At 42.9% G+C, this 21,460-nt stretch overlaps 1 protein-coding gene across 1 annotated transcript in view; it reads right to left on the bottom strand.

The window, feature by feature from the left end:
* ADA (adenosine deaminase) overlaps positions 1-21,460 on the bottom strand; it is a 758,716-nt gene that overhangs the window by 196,033 nt on the left and 541,223 nt on the right. Inside the window, exon 7 of the mRNA XM_044090009.1 lies at positions 9,335-9,406. Within this exon, the coding sequence (XP_043945944.1) occupies positions 9,335-9,406 (72 nt within the window). The remainder of the gene's footprint in view (positions 1-9,334; positions 9,407-21,460) is intronic.

The following is a 21,460-nucleotide window of genomic DNA, read 5'->3' as shown; positions in this document are numbered from 1 at the left end:
CTTAGGAATGTACAGTGAGAGTCTTGGGACATAGTTGGGAACCTACATCAGGCTATGACGTGAATCGCCGTCTTACCCAATGTTAGTTGGACATGAAGCATCTGAGATGCATTATGCTGGGCCACTAGTCTGGAGATGTGCATATCCTTTAAGAATATGGAGACACCACCATCTTTGGAGCTTCGGTCCATGTTCTGGAGCCGAAAGGTGTGGAATGAGTTATAGCCTGGTAGCACAGGGGTAACTTCTGTTGCTTTAAACCAGGTCTCTGTTACAGCACAAATGTCGACATTCTCCATTTAGAGGAGTGCTTCGAGCAAGTGCACCTTGAGATTTAGACTTTTAGCGTTGAGCAGCATGACCCTGTAGGTATTTACAACACGGTCTACATTACAAGACCGAAGACGCACTCTTAAATGCGTCTTGGTCGAACTTAAAAGGATGAAAACTCAAAATATCGAAGCGGCTGTTATGCAAATTCTTTACCTGGGAAAGAATTTGCTTGGCCACTTTGGTACTTTGCCATTTTCGGCACTGTAGTGCGGTCTCGGAGTTGGTATATTTAAGTAGGGGGATGTGGGGGCACAGCCCCCCACTTAATGTAATGTTTGAAAAAAGAAGTTATGTACTCACCATAAAGTTCCATGTTGGTAGTTTATCTCATCCTTCATTTTTACATATGGGGTTCGGAGCCGATCCTCGGCTCCAACTCGGCCGATTTTCAAGCTCGAAGACTTCTGGTTGGCTCATGGCTAAGCAGGTATCCCATGGTCCACCAGTGCAATCCCCAGGTCTTGTTTGCTGCTCACTAGAAATAGAATGAAACCCCTAACCAACAAACCAATACTAAAGGGTCGCCAACCAAGAAATTTACAGTATTACCTCCAGATCTTCCAGGATGGGGGCAGGAGGGTGGGTTGGTACAAATAAAGGGTGAGATGGACTACCAGCATGGAACGTTATGGTGAGTACACAACTTCTTTAGGTTAGGTAGTCCAATCTCACCTTCATTTTTACATATGGGACAGTGTCCCTAGCGCCTTATTCTTGGGTGGCTCATTGGAAGATACTCCTGAGCAACATGCAGCCAAAGGATGCTCTATCCCTAGAAGCCAAATCCAACTTATAAAGAGTTATGAAGGTGTGAGGGGTAGCCCACGTAGCTGCTGCACAGATATGATCAGTTGGTACCTTGGCTAGAAATGCTGCAGAGGTAGACAGAGACCTGGTAGAGTGAGCCTTGACCCTGTGGGGTAAAGGTCTGCCCTCTGAACTGTAGATGAAAGCTATGCAACTCGAAATCCAGTTAGACAATGTCACCTTAGAAACTGGTAAGCCCAATCTGGAATCAGAAAAGGAAACAAACAACTGGTCTGAATTCCAAAATTCTTTGGTTCATTGCAAATAAAAATGTAGCTGTCTGTGAACATCCAACTGGTGGAAACAATATTCAGCTGCATTGCTATGATTGGGAAAGAAAACTGGAAGCTCAATGGACTGGTTCAATGTGGCAGAAGAACAAAATTTGGGAACAAATGAAGGATTGGTATGTAAAGAAACCCTGTCTTTATGAAAGACTAAATAAGGTGGCTTAATAGACAGGGCATGTAGTTCAGAAACACGTCTGGCTGATGTAATAGCTACTAAGAACACAGTCTTCCAAGACATATACTTTAAGGAAGCTGAATGAGATGGTTCAAAGGGAGGGGATGTTAGTTTGGACAAACACAAAATTTAAGTCCCAAGAAGCCACAGGTTCTTGTAATGGTGGTCTCAGTAAAGTGGCTCCTCTCAAGAAAGTTTTGCATAACTTATGAGACATAAGGTTGACATTTGGAGATCCCAAATAAAAATGTGAGATAGCCGCCAATTGTACTTTGATGGTGGCTGCGGCAGATCCCTGTTGAAAAAGCTCCGAAAGGAATTCCAGAATCACAGGAACGGGAGTGGTGTAAGGATCCACTTTCATTTTCTTTGCCCAGATAGAGAACCTTTTCCATTTACTGTCATACAGCCTTCTGGTTGATAGTTTATGCGAGGATAAAAGAATATGGGACACTGATGACGAAACATCATGAAGCCTGACTAGAGATGGAACTGGAGCAGCCAAGCTGTCAATCTGAGGGTGTGGAGAGAGGGGTGTAGTGAACCAGACATGTGGGTAAATAGATCTGGAACTGGGTCCAGGATCCAAGGATCGTCCAGGAGAAGAGGCTCAAGGAAGGGGAACCAGACCTGACGAGGCCAGTAAGGAGCAATGAGGATTAACTTGCTTCCCAGTCAGTTGGTTTCTGTATCACTTTGGGGATAAGAGGGGAATGGAGGAAAGGCATAGAGAAGTCCCGTGCACCACTCATGGACCAGAGCGTCTCTGGGTGCTTCCCCCGGAGGGGAAATTAGGGAAAAATAACTGGCATTGACTGGACTGGCAAAAAGGTCGCAGCAAGGTTGTCCCCATTTTCGAAAAATCTGTTCCATTATTTCCTGTTTCAGAGACCACTCGTGGCGCAGCAAGATTGCCCGGCTCAGTTTGTCGGCTATCACGTTGGTTGTCCCCAGAATGTGTGTTGCCACCAGAAAGTGCTGGGAAGAAATCTCCCATTCCCAAACTCGCATGGCCTCTCAACAGAGTGGGTAAGACCTAGTACCGCCCTGTTTGTTGCTATACCACACAACAGACATGTTGTCTGACTGTATCGCAATCGTCCCTGGAGGAAGAAGGTCCTGAAGTGCTTGCAACACCAAAAGCACTGCTCTCATCTCCAGAACCTTGATATGCAGATGAGCCTCGTGTTCTTGCCATGTGCCGTGGACAGTCCTGCCAAGATAATGCCCCCCCACCTGACCTGGGTGGCATCCGTGGTCACAGTGGCAATCGGTTGGGTAGGCACAAAGGGAGCTCCAGTGAACAAGTTGTTGGGGGCTATCCACCAACGAAAGTCTTTTTTGCATGATTCTGTCAGCAGAATAGGGTGATTCAGCAGTAAATATTGGAACGACCATTGGGAGAACAGGAGCCATTGAAGGATTCTCATGTGCAACTTGGCTAAAGGTGGTTGAGGCCATCGTTCCAAGAAGTTGAATAATCCATTTTGCTTTGACCTTCCGAAGCAGAAAAAGACGCTGAACTTGTGAGATTTTCGGCAGGAAGACAAACTGTCATATCCACTGTGACTACCTCTGCACCTATAAAATTCACAGATTGCGAGGGCAGTAATGCAGATTTTTCCCAATTTATGGAGATCCCTAGTTAAGCACAAAGCTGGATGGTGGCATCCCTGATACGGAAACACCTGGAATCCCTGACATCTCAGGTGAGCTGTCACTACTGCCATGCATTTGGTGAACACCCTGGGGGCTGTGGTGAGACCATAGGGCAGAGCACGAAACTGATAATGGCTGGCTCCCAGCTGGAAGCGCAGATACCTCCTTGACGCCTTGTCCATTTTTATATGGTACTAGGCGTCTTGGAGATCCAGAGAGCACATCCAATAGTCTTTCCCTAACCACAGGAGTATCGACTGCAGTGTGACCATCCAAAACTTGTCCTTTTTTCACGGATTCGTTTAATCTGCTGAGGTCCAATATTGGTTCATTTTGGGACTAAAAAGATCCTGGAGTAAGTTCCAGATCCTGTCTGGTCTGCTGGGACAGCCTGGATGACTCTTTTTGAGAGCAACTTGTTGATCTCCACAGTTGCCTGATCCCTGTGATTGGGTGGAACATCTGGGATCTTCTTGGGAACAAACGGTGGAAGGGAAAAGGATATGATATAGCCTCTGGTAACAACTCTTTGTACCCATTTGTCTTGGGTTATATTTAGCCAGGCCTCTGAATACAAAGAGATGCGACCCCTGACTAGCCCCAGAGAAATGCAGCCAAGCCCCACATCAGGAGCGCTGATAAGGCCGCCCTCGAAAGGAACCATGGCCTTGCTGGTATTGTGGACCACCCCTGCCTCTAGGGCGACATCTACCATTTCCTCCTCCTCTGACTCTGAAGGAGGATTCACTCTGTGTGTCTGGAAAGGCCCTCTGGGACTTTTTGAACCACATCTTACCTCCCCTTTGACCTTTGGGATATTGTCGAGAGGGGACGGTAAAACGGACACCCACGGCAGAGAGAGTCTTTCCTTCCTGTTCACACCAAGTGAGTGTTTCTTTCACCTTGGAACCAAACAAGGAGGAACCATCAAATGGGGCGTTGGTGAAAGTGGACTTAAAAGGCTCCACAAAGTTACACAAGTGCATCCAGGAGTGGCACATAAGGGCAACTCCTGAACCTGCTGCTCTGCTCGCTCCATCAGCCGAATGAGAGATAAGCCACATGGAGGAGTTAACTACCAAATTTAGGGTGGACAACTGAGCAGAGATCCTATCAGGGACTCCCTCAGGATAAGCACCCTGTATGGAATCTCCTAAATCCTTGAGGACATCCCTCTGCAACCTCGTGAAACGGGTAAGATAGTTCAGAGATCAAAGTGTAAAAGCCGTTGAACTAAATACATGCTTCCCAAATCTGTCCATCTGTCGAGACTCCTTGTTTGGCGGATGAACAGAGGAAGAAGTCTCCGCCAACTCCTTCTTCGTGGCCGCCGCCAGCACCATGGCATCTACGGGAACACCCTTAGACAAGAATTCTTTTCCAGGAGGGGCAGACACGAACTTATTTGGTCTTCTAGGGACTGGCTCCACGGCATCGGGAGTATCCCACACCTTCCGACTAACCATATCCATTAGCTTGTCGAAAGGTGGAGACACCCAAGAGGCAGAGGGTTGAGACACGAAAGCCTTCAGGTACACCGACTCCTCATCAGAAGGGTTGACAGTGGGCCAGTCACACCTCTGTTTAAGGATCTCTAGAATGTCCACAAAGGAGACATCATCAGAGGACGACTTAGGGGACCCCCTCCGACTCATTGAGGTCAATGTCTGATGTCAGAGACTCATCCTGGGAGTCAATATGCTTCCTCTTGCATACTCTCTTCCGAGGGGACTCCTCGAAAGGACCTTCTGGGGAGGCCCCAGAAGAGTGGGGGCAAACAGCCAGTGGCTCCTGAGGCTGTGGGTCTCTGCTGTCTCCGGAGAGAGTAGGTACTGAGACCGAAGTGGAAGCCCTGGGGGGAAGAGTGCTTGTACCACTGGCAGGGGCTGTAGATTGTGACAGCACACTCCTCGTCACCTCAAAAGCAGACATCTCCGGCTCCAAAGACCATCCCCACTCCAAATAGACAAAGGACGGTGCCGGAGCCCAAGCCATCGGCTCTGAGATAGATGCAGGGTCCGAGCTCACACTGGCAGAAGCACCGAGAGGAAGGCTCGGAACCAATGAAGATCGATTCAAACCCTCCCCCTTGGCGCTGACAGAAGAGCTTCGGTCCCTGGACATGATGGATGGAGCCGAGCGTGTCGGAGCTGAACTCGGCTCCAATACAACAGCAAGGGAAGCCGGAACCGAGGGTTCCTCCATTGGTAACAAGCGCTCTGGCTCCAAAAAACCAACATGGCTTGGATGAGTAATCATGGATGAGGACAAGACTGGTTCGAGTGGCTCTGGAGCCGATTGGGTTGGAGCCAACAAAAATTTAGGCAGGGCAGACGACTTCAGGAGTCTCAGTACTACCCTCTCCACATCTTCTTCCAAAAGACTCCTGGAAGACCTAGAAGATAAAGTTGGGGATCTCGACCTAGCAGGCACTGGAGATTTGACCATCAAGGAGACCGGTAGGGACTCTACAGACCGGCTCTGAGAAGCAGAGTCAACTATTTCCTAGGGTTCAGCAGTCGGCACCAATGCACCTGTGACCGACTCTAAAACCACGGTGCTCTCCTTCAGCTCCGAAAACTGAGGAGTAGAGGAGGCAGATTTTGTTAATTTGGCAGGCGGCTCCGAAACACCAGCCGGTGCCAGAAAAGGCCTTTTGAACCTTTTGATTTTGAGTCAGATCTTGACTTTGAAGACTTAGACGAAGTAGCCGAAGAACCAGATAAAGCTTCCTCGAAGGTTGGCTTCAGAAGACCCCTGAGTATCAATTTGTTCTTTCAATCCTGCAACACTCTAGGAGAGAAAGCATGACAGAACAAACATGATTCTTGCAAATGGACGGCTCCCAAGCAGTAGACACAGCTACTGTGGCCATTCGTCAAAGACATTTTCTGGGAGCACTTCATACATTTTTTAAACCCAGAGGGTTTGTGCTCCTTATTATCCTTAGACATTGCAACACACAAGCAACCAGAGGAGAAGGAGAAAGAGAAAGAGAATGACTGAGGACTAGGTCCTCTAACTAAAATGGGCCTAGCCCTGCAGACGAATTACACAAGGACTAGGTCTTCTAAGTTAAACGGGCCTAGCCTGGTGTAAGGAAAAAAACTAGGTCTTTCACTAAACAACAGACAGATATTCAGTCACACAGGAAATATCTTCAAATAAATATACAGTGGAGTAGAAACACGAGGACTAGGTCCTCTAAGTTAAACGGGCCTAGTACTGTGAAGAACCGGGTCTTCTAATTCAAACAGACCAAGAATACCACAACACACACACACACACATGCTCAAAAGGTACGAGAAAAATTTGCAACTGTAAAGTGATTAAGACTTTAGCAGGTCCCCGCTAAAGACCACCAGTCAACAATAATCGATTGACAGGAAAGTAATCAATAGGAGAGTGGGAGGGTGGCCTAATGGTTAAGGTGTTTGCCTTACAAACACAAGGTGCAGAGTTTGAGTCTCACAAGGGATAATTGGCTAAGCTTAAAATGGCTTGCAAGGGCAGTTAGCTTAGTACTAATCTATGAATCTATGATTAAGAAGGGCAAAACCGCCAAAATTAACTATCTAGACAATAAATCGCAACTGCGCCTAACTACTGATACACAGGAGACTACTACTACTGGTCACACAAGACCACAAGGCAATTAAGGTAAACCCTATATATATACTTTCCAGTAAATAACAGGAAAATGGAGAAACCGAACTAACGATTTAGGCAAAAAGCGCAACTGCGGCTAACTACTGGTACACAGGATACTACTACTACGGTCACACAAGACAATTAAGATAAAGCCCTATATATGTATATTTTCAGTAAATATGCAAAAAAACACTAGTTAATGAAAAATGCAAAAGCTTAGCCAGAGCCAAGAGAAGTACATCCGAACTCGTCAACGTGGCAAACGAGATCTGGGGATTGCACTGGTGCACCATGAGATACCTGCTTAGCCACGAGTCAACCAGAAGTCTTTTAGCTTGTAAATCGGCCGAGTCGGAGCCGAGGATCGGCTCCAAACTCCATATGTAAAAATGAAGGTGAGATTGGACTACCTAACATTAGATTTTTATTTTTTATTTTTTTGTTGGAACAGCCATTTTTTTCCAAGGGAAAAAAATGGCTGTTCTGACACTTCTGCATTGTAAGCTTTCTCTTACATAGGGTTGATCAATCACCGTTCACTTTTTTCAGCTTCCGGTGATTTAATATAGGCCCTTTACAATACTAGTGTATTGTATGAGAGTTGTAGTAATGTTATAATGGGGAGAGAAGCTGTGTTTGGTGACGTATTGGAATAGCTGGGACTGAATGAATTTTTTCAAGAATTTTACATAAGGGAGAGAAGATAGCAATATGCACTTGTTACTAAGTTCAGTGCTAGTTCCTTCATTATGTAACGGTAGGATATAACTTTTTTTCATATTTTTGGGACACATGCTTCTGTGATAGAGTGGTTTAAGAGTATGGAAATGGGGCAGTCTATAGCCTCAGCAGCCATTTTTAGATATTCAGTGGGGAGATTGTCAGGTGCTAAGGTGGTTGGTTTTAGTTTTAAGAGAAGTTTTTAATGACTGAGGTGAGAACTGGCTGCAATGAGGAGGGGGCAGTGTCACAGGTATTGTTAGGGATGGAGGTGCTGTTAGAGTCAGAGTAATTATATTAGCTATTCTCAAGTGTAATACTTTTATCTGATTCATTATTATTCTGTCATGACCGTTCTCATAAGTGCTATATTTATTTGTATTCTGTTACTGTCAGTTAATTACATGGCACCTATCAGGTACACTGTGTTTTGACTATAACTTAGGTAAATGCCACTTCTCTAATCTGCTAGAGCAGCTTTCAAATTATGTCACAATGTATACTTCTGACAGTTTAGCAAAAAAAAAAAAAACTACTGAGGTCCATTGTTATCCATTATTGACAAAAATTCTGAATGAGCACACATATTCCTGCCAACATAACCTAATAAAATAGATAAAAGGATAGAAATGTCCAAAACCAACACTGAAAATTCTGTATACAAGTAAATATGCTTCTACATTTTACTTCAGCAAAATACAACCTATTCTAACACTGCTATGACATTTCAGTAGAAAAAAAATTAGTAAGGAAAGTACAGCCAGATGATTTCATGCTATAAATACTAGTATGTTGTACTAATACATTTACATGCCTTGGATTTAAGGGCTTTCCTGGGCTAACCCATCTGTAGCTTTGTCTTCATAGTATGAACATATGTACGAAAGATAGATGTGGAGACGTGTTGGACTCTGCCTCATGTAGAATTGTCTGAATAAAGATCTTGTTGGTATAGGTCACCACAAGCCTTGTCTTGTGGTTGTGTCCCAGAAATGACTGCTACCATGAAGGTGGCTATGAACATCTAAGGCTAAAAAGTGACATCCCCAATGTTGATGGAGTGTTTGCTGCTTATACCTGGCTAGAAGACATAATAGCATAACAAAACAAATATTTCTTCATTGGAAGAGTTGTAGGTTTACAGAACAGTCATTTAGCAAAGGATAGCTATGAAATGCACATCTGAGGTAAGTGACAGAACAAAATAGGAGATGACAAGGTTCCCAGCCTTTCCTCTGCAATGGGTAAGTGGTGAATATAAACTATTCATTGAATCATTATCTTCCAGTTTGTCCTGCCATTTTATGATGAGGAGTGAAACTGTGACAACATTTCAATCTACTGCTAAATGACCGGCAGCATGCTCATATGATATCATTGAGTAACAGGTTTAATGCTTAACAGGTTCAACAGTGTAAAGAGAAAAGTGCATGGGCTTGCAGGTAAATGAAAAATAATAAAATCAGTATGTCTGTCTACAAAAGTAACTGCCGTATCTTACCCCATTTTGTCGCAGAAGACATAAATTTAAAGCAAGGAATGGACTTTTCAGCAATAGTGACTAGAAATGATGCAAATACATCAGGTACAGACTTGACATTGTACAACAAAACTACTCTTTACTCCATCAAGTTTGGCATCCCTTACATCTCAAATCCTCAGGTTCTCTAAGCTTTTGAATGATGTCTTGCTTTCTTACCTCTCTAACAACCGAAGCGGGGCCAACCTCACCAGCATGAACTGTTCTATGTATTCCATGCTTCACAGCTTCCTAAAAAAAAAAAAAAAGTTGATTCAGTGATACTGTTTCTTTCTAAATGTAACAGAAACTGAGCATGTTTCATTTCTTTCTTCACATATTCTCATTTAACTTTTTACCTCTTTCTTAGCATTCACACAGTCAGAAGTAACATCACTACAAGTCTCTTGTAAGTAGATTCCTGTTTTTATTCTGCATTTTTGTGGCTAGGAACTTGTTACAACATAAATATCATTCTGAGAAGCTTTGCAGTACTGTTGGGCACATGACCAACAGCTATATACCAACGGGTCACAATATTCAAATAATTCCAAACTTTCTCATTTACTCTGACTTCTCCTCTCTGTACACAATTTATTTTACTGCAGATGTCTTTTTAAAAGGCCAAAGCACATTCTGCGAAAGGACAGTTTAAATCTTTACACACAGTAATGTAATAAGCTTCATTAGAGATCTCTGCTGCTGTTAGCCTAAATCTATAGGGATGATAAAGTGAAGTTATGATTACGCAAACAGCTACTAGTGCTAAACTTATTCAAGCAATATATTCCATAAAGCATGCCACTGTGGCTTAGGGGCTGAAGTCTTTTTTTCTTATAGGTTCAGCCCTGATCAGCTCTGATTTGAGCTCATATGTTTTTTTTTAGATCTGTGCATATTTTTTATAGTACACTAGCCTGCAAAGACATTCTGGTAGAAACAGATTCATAGACAGTTACTAGGCATACAGAAGACAAATGAGGAGCCTTACACAATCTCCCCAAAGCAATGTCTGGTTAAGTAAGTTGCTCAAGGTCATACAGTAGGCAAAGGACAGCTGCAGTAATCAAAGTCTGGACTACAGGAAGCAGCTCATAGCCTTAATACTCTGCACAAACTGCCAGACTAATCGTCACCTTAAACTATATGAAAAGGGTTAGCACTGGGTATGTGTCTAAGAAAGGACAGCAGAAAATAACCACTATGTGTGTGCTTTCAGTGAGGCAAAGCTCTAGACTTTTAAAGTGATTTGACATGCACTTTCTCATTCAGTTTTGATGCATATATGCACTTTCTCATTCAGTTTTGATGCATAGCTTTCATCTGTCCCCGATTTTGCCTTATAATTTTACTGTGTTCCTCGTAACATTTTGGATTTTCTGGAAATCACTGAGGATTACAGTCAGTCAATTTCTGACAGTTTCATACTTTTTGTTCTCTAGGAAAATGCACGTTGATAAAAAATATATACATTTTCCAAGAGAATCAGAGTAATATTTCAAAACTGTCTCTGATTTTAGGCAATTGTCCCCTCATTATTTTTTGGCTGTACACCTGATTCTTTAGCAAAAAGGAAGACACCTATACCCTGGTCTTTATTTAGCATATAATTCCATCTACCATCAGCGTCCATGCATCTCCAACATATTATCTATCACATTCATGCATTCTTTTGTGTAAAAAAACATGATCAGGCACTGCACATATTTCTTCTTTTTTATGGAATAACATTAAAGGTGCTTACAGATTTTATACAGTCTGTTTACCTATGTTCTAGGTACTTTACTTATGTAAAATTCTCAAAATACAACGCCAGGTGCCACATAAATAATATTAAAAGAAGTCTAAGACACAAATCATTTACTCATGATTCCTTGTGACAGGATTCTTGAATTATATTCAAAACATTTACATATTTGCATATACTAGAATTAAAACATTTGCATGTGCCCTGTTTTGCAGTCATTGTACTTTCATAAACTTTGATTATCAAATAGTTTAGTCAGGGAATCTTTATGCCTCATGCTCTGTAAGGGATATGCACTGTGTAAATAAGTTCCTGTCATATTATGTTCAATAACACTGGTACTGCTTTGTGTGACCCATTTCAGGACCTGAGTTTTTTCTTGGCTTGTGGCTGGTAGGTATGCTTTTCATGAACATCAAGAAACTGTCCACATCCCAACTGGAGCTGCAGCAGTGAAAAGAGTGCGGCTATTCTACTCACAGATTAGTTTGATTGGAAAATAAAGAGCAAGTTTAGACTGGATGTTTCCATCAATACATATGCCATGATACATTTATATTGTATTTATTACGATTCAACTCTGTGATTCTAAGTGCTCACTGTTTTTATAGTGCCATTTTGTTGGGACAATAAGTGGCACTCTTATTTTGTTGCTGGAAGACCAGAATGTTAGGGGTTCTATTCCCATTCCAGGTGACTGGTTTGCAGTGCAGCATACGGGGAGTGTTACACTCCCGAGTGTGTCATCCTTCTCATGAGACATTAAACTGAGGTCCCTTCTGCTTGACGTGGTGATAGCTCACATAGATGTAGAAGATCCAAGAGCACCTATTGAAAAGAGTAGGGGTCCTTTATCTATCTATATACGCACACACACACACACACACACACACACATATATATATATATATATATATATATATATATATATATATATATATATATATATATACACACACACACACACAAAGATGTACACACATTTACATATATATACATATTTACACATTTATACAATCATTTGGATTCATTTCAAACTTCAGATATCAAAACTTGCCATTTTATAGCACCCCACTCCCTTTTCCATAGCCATAATCTAATTTTCTTTAGTACAAGTGACAATACCCATTTTCCATAAAGATAATTTCATTAATTCTTTCATTCCATATTACCCAAATTATATAAAATAATTTCTTATATAAATTTATGTTCAAATTTTTACCTATATTTTCATAATATCTATATTCAGTCATGTCCATTTTATACTTTCATAATTTTTAACGCTTTCAAAAAAGTTTTCTATGGATAATTTATTCTGTATTTTTTTAAATCTCTCATATTTTTAAGAAAAGATGTTCTGTCACTTCTTCTTCCCCACAATATAAGCATACTCTTTCATTTTTTTCTTTATATAAGGCATATTTGCCTGAACAGGTAATTTCATTATTCCCAACCTCAACAAAAAATCTTGAGGGGAATTTAATAAAGGTTACACAGTTTTATTTACTGTGTAGGCATTGTGCTGTGCTGCTTACATGAAAGTAAGCGGGTTTTAGATTCAGTAAACACTGCTGAGTGGCGTGCACACACATGACAACACAGGAAGTTCCACGGCATGCAAATCACCTCATAAGCAGGTGAATCTCATGCAAATGAGGTAGATAGAGCAATCCAGCAAGCAGACAGTGAGCTCTTCAATGTCCGTAGTGTACAAGGAAAATTCTGTGTACAGGAGTGTAGACAGACAAAAGAGGCTGTAAAATGTAGATATATGGACAGAAATGGCATACCACATACAGACATGAATGAAACTAGCCTCCTTTGTGTCTGAAAAATTACAGGAAATAAGTTAAATTATTTATTGTTTTTAATAATCTGGGCATGTTTTAGTGGTGTGTCACTGTGCGCAAACATGCTTTATAAAAAAAAATGTGGAAAAAATAAAATTAATGTTATGTCATAGAAATGTATTTGTATTACAGGACATTGTGTGGAGTATCTACAATGGTGCATTGGTGCTGTTGCTAACATGGTAGGGCTAGGAAGCGTGCAGTTTCCACACTGTGAGCATGGATCCCTATGCAAATGAGGTGGAGTCACTGAATAGCATAAAGGGGTAATCATGTCTGCATATCCCTTCGTGTAGGCAGGGAACCAAGTTGGTGTTTAAACAGGAGGTAGCTGACATCAGGGGAGGGTGTGTCCAATGACTTCTAAGCTTATTTCAACTTAGCTGCACCTGTTTGTGTGGCGTGCCCCAGAACTGAGAGCGCCCTTTCAGGGGGCTGTGTGCACTCACGTCTAAGCTTTGTTTAGCTAAGAGGCGCATGTTTCCACATGTTTGTGTGGTGCTCCGCTATGCACAGTGTGGAAGTCTGGGGGTGTGTGTACACTAAGTGCTAAGCTTTGTTTACCTACGGGCACGTGTTTGTGTGCTGAGCGTATCTAAAAGCCAATGACATATTAATTAGTTTTGACCTCTGTTTAACTTAAACTAGGTCCATTAACTGATGTTAATGATATACCAGGCAATCAGAATGCTTCATAGGCAGCCAACTACACAGTCAGTACCTACAGCAGAGCACTATAATGTATGCATACACCCTACAATCTGATTTTCCCCCATACTCAGCACCTTTGGAGTACACACTTGGGAATTTTAACTGAGAGAATGCTAGGGGCTGCTGCAGATCTGCTACATCTGTATGTGCTAGATGCTGAAGTCAATGCTGCTGTTGCTGATAATAGGCCTAGACAGAGAAGGAGAAGAGCGTTTAGGCCCAGGGTGCCTTCCAGGAGTCACATGAGCTGGAGATTGTGCAGCACTACAGGGTGGACAGGGACATACTACAAGAACTCACTGAGCTCTGCCACCCTCAACTCAGACCCAGAGCCAACAGAAGGGAACCCATTCCAGTGGAAACAAAGGTATGTGTAGCCCTTAGGATACTAGTTACAGGAACTCTCCAAAGACCAACTGGGGACATGATGAGGGTTTCACAGGCATCAGCATCCAGGATACTCCACAATTTTCTGGATGCTATGTTATCTCATGCCAGTGAGTACATATCTTTACCCCTCACCCCTGAGGCAGGGGCCAACAATATGCAACACTTCTACCAAGTGGCACACTACCCTGAGGTAAGGGGTGCTATAGATTGTACTCATATACACATTAAGTCACCACTAGGTGAGGAGAGTAGAATCTATGTCAACCGCAAGGGGTACCACTCCAACTGCTAGGTCGTGTGCAATGCCCAGGGGATTATCATGAATGTGTGTGCTGGCAGCCCTGGTAGTTGTCATGACTCCCATATCTGACATGCAACACAGCTGTACCAGAAGTTTGCTAGGGAGGACACATGGCCATTTACTGGGGGATGTTGGCTAGGCACTGGAACTGTGGATGAGGACACCCATCAGAAATGCACACACACCCATGGAAGAACACCATAATGAGGCACATGCATGAACTAGGAACATCATAGTGTGTATGTTTGGGCTTCTGAAGTCACAGTTTCAGTGCGGTGATATATCTGGTGGAGTGCCGCAGTACTTTCCAGCCACATGTGCACATATGTTCACAGTATGTGCCATGCTACACAATATGATCCTGCGGATACAGCTGCAGCAGGATCAGCAAAGGGAAGGGATACACAGTCCTCCACCACTGCCTAGGTCACCACAGCCACAGGAGGACTCGGAGGAGGAACCCCCTGAAAATGTCTCTTTAGGCAGACTTAGGCTTGCCCAATACGCCCTGGCTTTGGCTAAGAGACAACGCATAGCACATTCACTGACAACCTAGGGCCCTAAAGACTGACACCTTACTCCTACTCACATAAATATAGTAAAACTGTTGATGCCAGGCAACACACACAACCTGTACCTCTTTATTTAATGGCTGTGTACTGCTTGCATCAGAGAGAGTCAGCCCTGAACTACAGTTCTGTCAGCTGCTGCATTCCCAAGGTAAGTCCCTACCCTACACACTACTTGTAAGGATTACTATAATATGGTATCACATGTATGGATCTGCTGCATTTATGCAAGGAAATATCATAGGCTATGTGGACAGAAGTAACATCAACATGGGACTACAGATACCCAGTTCCTAATAATCATTAGGCCTCATGGTTGCAATATTCACTACATCAGTCAAGGGAGATGTTAAACAGTGGGGTCACATGATATGTGGACTACTGTTTATCCCAGCAGATCATGTGCTGTTGTTCCCCCACCCCCAACATAGCAGTGTTCCCATATTACTGCTTTAACAGTAATTCAGCAATGGTACATCAGCAGACCACGCAATCTCAGGGCTGTAAGACAGAACTTGATCACACATTGTATGTCACACAACGCAGGAATAACAATGTACATATTTATGCTGTTGATTGTGTGATGAATGACTCCTCTCTGTCTGGCAGCCTGTGTGGCTCAGTGGACTAGGAAGTTAGCAAGGGTGATGGTATTGATGGTTCTAATCTGGAAGTAGTTACATCTTTTGCATGTGAGGTATTACTATGTTGGTGTTTTCACAGACTGTCAGTCTGTGAGTGGTGTAACATTATGAACCTCAGTCACATATTAAGTACAGCAGACAGCTGGGTAATGCCATGGACATTTTGAGTGAAGTGCAGTACTGAAGGAACAGGGACAGATGTCATTGTCTGTAACACACAAAATCCTGGACTGGAGTAAATATAGGTGTGGCCTGGAGTCACTTTTATAATTACTGACAGTCCCACTGGGCATGCCCATACACTTAGTCAAAATGAGTGCAATTATGTTGCCTCTTCATCAAAGTGACCTGCTATGTATAGATATGTCTATATATACAGACAGATACATATACATATCCGTCTGTCACTATCTCTTTCTCACATACATAGTATATCTATCTCTATGTAGTGTCAAACAAATATATACAAATATATATAGCTATACATATTAAAATAGACTCTCCCTATATATCTACATAACATATATACATATCATACATACACAGCTACATTTGTGTAGACATCTCTGTTATATACATAAATATGTGCGTGGATGTCTGTATTGTCCTACATACCCTAATAATGGTGAGTAAATCTGCACCATCACACATCCATACTGTTGCTCAAAGGATCGAAACTGAGGGAGCAACAGTACATAATCCACTTACCTACAGACACCTGTGCCTGCTGGATGTCACCACGTAGACAGACACAGGTGAGTAGGTGGTGTAATGTATAATGTTGTCAACACACGCATGGACGGGGCATATTGTTCCTGCCCACAGGTTTGCCTATCTAAGTGCAAACAGCCACATATGGCCATACTTGTAACTGTACATACATAGCTAGGATAATAACAGTTATCTCACTGCTAGGATGGTAGATGCAGATAACAGTACAAGACAATATCACTCTGCAGGCCACAGATGCTGTTCAACACAAGCCTAGTTTGTGTAATGCACAAGTATTGTGTCTGCAATCACATATACAACAGACTTAACCTGTGGTGCCTGCAATACGTACTGTGATCTGTAGTGTGTAAGAATAGATAGGTAGAGGTTCCAATCTCACTCCAGGCCACTTGGTGTGTGTGTGTGTATGTCCATATGGCATAAATATAATCACCTTGGTAACTTAGAAATAGGTAGGATTTGCAGTATTTTATTTGCAGAGTGTGATGTGGCCCCCTCCAAAGGAATGCCTGCAATAAGGCCTGCTGATGTCATCAAGCATAACATGCCCTAAACTGATAGTACTAGCAGACATGAGGTGCGCTGCATGCATCACGTACTGTGATCTGTAGTATATACCATTACATAGGTAAGGGTTCTCATCTACATACAATCAACTTGTGCTACATGTGTGCCTTGGCGTGTCCTGTACGTAGTGACTGGATGTGGTGCTAGTCTCAATGCAGCCATGTTTGTTTGAGCGTGTTAGAGCATTTTACATCATGTTATGGAACCATAGGGTGTTTGAACTTCACAAGCATAATGGCCATACAGCCTTCACAAGCATAGACATCTTTATACCCATAGTTACATGATCAGCACATATTGCCCCAGTCCAAGAGGGACACAGGCAGATGCCCTGTGTTGAGATGACAGTTGCCCAGCATTTCATATAGGTGGCATGTGCTCAAGTGCACTGAGGTGCTCTGTGTGCCATTAGGCAGGGTTGTGTTTCAAGAGTGTGTTTAAGTCTGCTAGACAAATCTCTCCCACAAACATGTAGTACTAATGTCACATATGAGGTTAATGTCCTTATAGTGTGTTATCCATCTACTATGCCTCCTACAGATAGGCAACATAAGCAATCAAGCAGGGTCACACACTGCCCTGAACACATATTAAAGACATGAAGTGTCTCTGTGAGGGACCATACTGTTGTGTGCAATTGCCAGTACTGCTTGGAAAGGTACATCAATAAATGGCCATTGCACTCAGATTTTGGTATGCTGAGGGAAGAGTATTTGGAGGTTTTGAGTATGTCACATATAGGTGACTGTGGCCTCAACTCTCAACTATGCCATATGATTCCTGCCGTACCACTGTAGAGACATGGTGATCTGAGGCACATTAGGTGTAAACCTGTGTGGCCAGGTCTGTGTGCGTAGTTCTTTCACTGTTGCGTATGTACATCACATGTTGTGACTGATGTGTTACTTACCAGGTACATTGGTCTAACTGATGGAAATTATACTACATATATATTTGCATGGAGTTTATGGTGATTAGTATGTCAACAGGCATGTGTTCGCAATACCCTCTTGCAGAATAGTGACATACCACAGAGACTCTATGATGCTCACAATTTGCAGGCATCAGCCAACATTGTTAGCCACAGTCATTCAGTAGTCGCATGTATTGTGGTTAAATGGATTCCAAGCAGTACAGGAACCAGAACTGCACCCTGTTTAGCACTATTCCTTACAGATCAGCTACTGGAGGCGGATGTCCCTATGTTGCGTATGTGTGCCATCAATGGGCCACTTACTGACCCCTACAGTGACGGCATCATGGATGCCTATGTGGGTGCTTTGTAAATTTTGCCTAAGTGGGGGATATAGTCAGACAGCTTGGCTCAGTCTAGGGGGTTGCACATCCTGATATACCCTCACCCAGGTCCTTGGTGACTGCCTCGGAAATGTCCACCATGTATAACAGTCATGCTTCCCCTGTCACACATCTGAAACTGTGTACAGTCAAGTGTGTTTAGATCACATATGTGTGTGCTGATCAGCTCCATGATGACTGCCCCTATGGGCATACAGATATGGATACTTAGACAAAAAAGTGTATAGTTATGATGGTCAGTGAATGCACCACCTCTGTGCAAGGGTATTACAGTTGCTGTTGTCCACTCAGCTGGTGTGCAGTCAGTGGTGTCAGTATGATTGCAAGGGTTACCCAATGGTGTTAGTAATCCTTGTCAGATTACATGTGGGATGCAGCCTGGAATGCTAGCATGTGCAATAGATGCTGTGTGTCAATAGATGCTGTGTGTCTTTCAAACAGAGGTCAGTTATGAATTGCTTGGTAAACATGGAAGTTATGGGACAGGTTGTAGGAATGTCATGTGTCACACGTGGTAGGGACAAGGGAGTGTAGTTGACGCAGACAGTGTGGGAGTACAGATTAGGAATGAGTACAGACCCATCATATGTGGCATCATGATGTATGAGGTCACTGACAATCTGGGCCTGTCTTTTGAGGTCACACATGTAACTACAATGTGTGTTGTGGTTCTTCTTTGTGAGGGTGGCTAATTTTGCCACTTACCATGTCTACACAACATCACAACAACAATATGTGCTTCTTTTAGCTGAGGAGGTACTGCCTCCATGTTGGGGGGACACCCTCACTCCAACTGTTACACAGCACTGTCCACCTATTACTGTACAGCCTGCCAATGGCAGTTGTCCACCAGTCGGGTTTGCTGAGCCATGATGAGCCTGTGTCCATCCTGTCACATACAGCGAAGTTCATGCAGTTGCAATGCTGCTGATATAATGCATAGGTGTAGAGCTTTGCATACTTGCCTGTCCCATCTGAAGGGGGAGGTGTAGTCACACTATGTCAACCATCCCACAAGAGATAATAAATGGATTTTCTGACATATATGTCTGCATTATCTGCAAGGGGGTGTGTGTGCTGTTAGTTCTAAAGAGACTGATTTGTGGCCAGATCCCACCAGGGAGGACCTCATATTGGGGGGGGGGGGGGCTGTACTGATCACCCATATTGATAAACATATAATGCAATACATTGGTTCCCCATGTGAGGATGTCATGGCACTGCTGCACAGCACTGCAGGTGAGGATCTGGACCATCCTTTGGGCAAGTGAGGCGCAGCATGACTAAGCAACACAGTGTGTACATATTACACTTCCCTAACATGTTTGTCAGTGCTCTGTACAGACACCTTGCATGACTTTCTTCTTGCAACATGCTGAAAGTAATTGCAATACTTATTTGCACAGAGGACAACTAGCATATAGTGCCAAGTGGTGTCCCCACATCTCTGAGTCATGTCATCTGAAAAGCCATACTAGGAGTTAGCATGGATATGAGCACTAACACTGTTGTACACCTACTGACACTGGACCAAACACTGTTACTTTTGCTCAAGGCCAGATCATACGTCCCAACTGTTACTGGCGGAGCCCACTGACTGTTACACTATGCAATGGATGTCAGACATATGTCTCACTCCACCAACCATGGCCTGACAAAGTGTATGACAATATTAGGCCAGCAGGCCTTGCTAGAAACTGTGTACATCATGTACAGAGTGTTATGTTAGCTGGTGGATAGGCAAGTGTCTGACAGTCATACTCTGGGAAGATAACATTGGCAGACCTATGCTGCATGATGTGAGTCACCAGTAGAGTTCACCATCCTCCATTATTGGCATACCTCATGTACCTATTCCCTCTCTGCAATCACAGCCACTGTCTGGTGATTGCATATTAGGAGCTGTAACAGAATCCCACACAGAACCAACAGTTATCCAGGATGGACTAAGACACAGTCAGTTGTTCTCTGAGCCACTCACAAAGACTAAATGCCAGTGACTGCACAATACTATCCTGTGGATAATCATTCACCCCTGAAAAATACTGTAGTGTCCATATATTGCACACAGTTGAGTCATTACATATGGGGTTATGGACACAGAGAGTAATGTAGCCTTTGACTTTCACTGGTCAGTAAGATATGAGAATGCATTCACTGTTGTACAACCTATACCAACAGGTTTGGGATGTAAATTCCAGACTGTCACTGCTGTACTGAATGTAGCAGTTATCACACTTTTCATTGTGTGCAATGGCACCCTTGCTATGCCACTACACAGGCATATTGTACAACTGTAGCAGTCACACAGGTTCCATGGTACACCAATAGACTGTGTAGATAGCATATTTTATAGAGTCTGTGTCATGACTGTACATGTACTGTCCATCTCCTAAATGCTTTGGAGGGGATGTGTATAGCTCCATACAGGGAGGTGTCAGATCCCACTGTGTACCTCTCACATATCCATGACAGGACTAACATGTCTTACCTGTTCTACATGCCTACAACATCACTGTTGTATACATAGTACATGCTGGAGAGACAGGTATGTAACACAGACAGTACACCATACATGAAACAGGCCCCCCATGCATGTGAAGCACACATCTGCTGTGGCACACATGCACATACATGCACAGGTTACACAATGGGATGCAGAACATGACAATCAAAACTGGTGTCAGGCAACTGTCTGCACTGGACACAGGATATTTTTAGATGGGTCATCTCCATCACCACAGCTTGTAGATGTGCTAGTTCCCAAAACCCTGGTGACACTTCTCAAGGGTAGCAGAACTTTGCACAAATTAAGGATGCATGAGTATGCGGAATGCTGCCATTGTCCTTGTTAGCCTGTTTTATACATATTATATATATATATATATATATATATATATATATATATATATATATATATATATTATATGAACCTATGGAGCCATGCACTTATAGCGCTGTACCTTGCTGAAGACATATTTCTGCTGTGCTGACATGCCATCCTGTGCTGCTTTATTACTGCTGTGTTTCCACAGATTATCCCAACAGACCCCTGGAATAAAAACAGAAACATAAACAGGTCTGTGACACACCTGCCATTGTGTAACTATACAGCCATTACAACATCATACAACATAAAGTACATAAAAGCATGTGGCGTACTCATGATGAATGCCAGCATACATTATCTGTTGTTAACCACTCCAAGTAGCATGGCAAAACAACACTGCATTACACAAGTACATGTTAACTAATATAGTCGCTCTTTGCATCAGACACATAGCTTCATTTCCCTGCATTGATGGTAAAGATGACAGGGATGTGGCACAGGTATCATCACTTGCACAGGATGTTGTGTGGGGGTGCAGGAGGCCTAGACTGACCCAAATGGTTGACAGTATGTGTGTGAGTCAGGAAGGGATGCAGATAAGATGATCCATGGAAAGGTGCAGTGTGTGTCTGTAGGTGATCTGCATTT

Source organism: Protopterus annectens, chromosome 12.part0 (genome assembly GCF_019279795.1).
Source record: "Protopterus annectens isolate FY-2018-M chromosome 12.part0, PAN1.0, whole genome shotgun sequence".
Lineage (NCBI taxonomy): Eukaryota > Metazoa > Chordata > Ceratodontiformes > Protopteridae > Protopterus > Protopterus annectens.
This window is presented reverse-complemented; position numbering and strand designations above follow the sequence as displayed.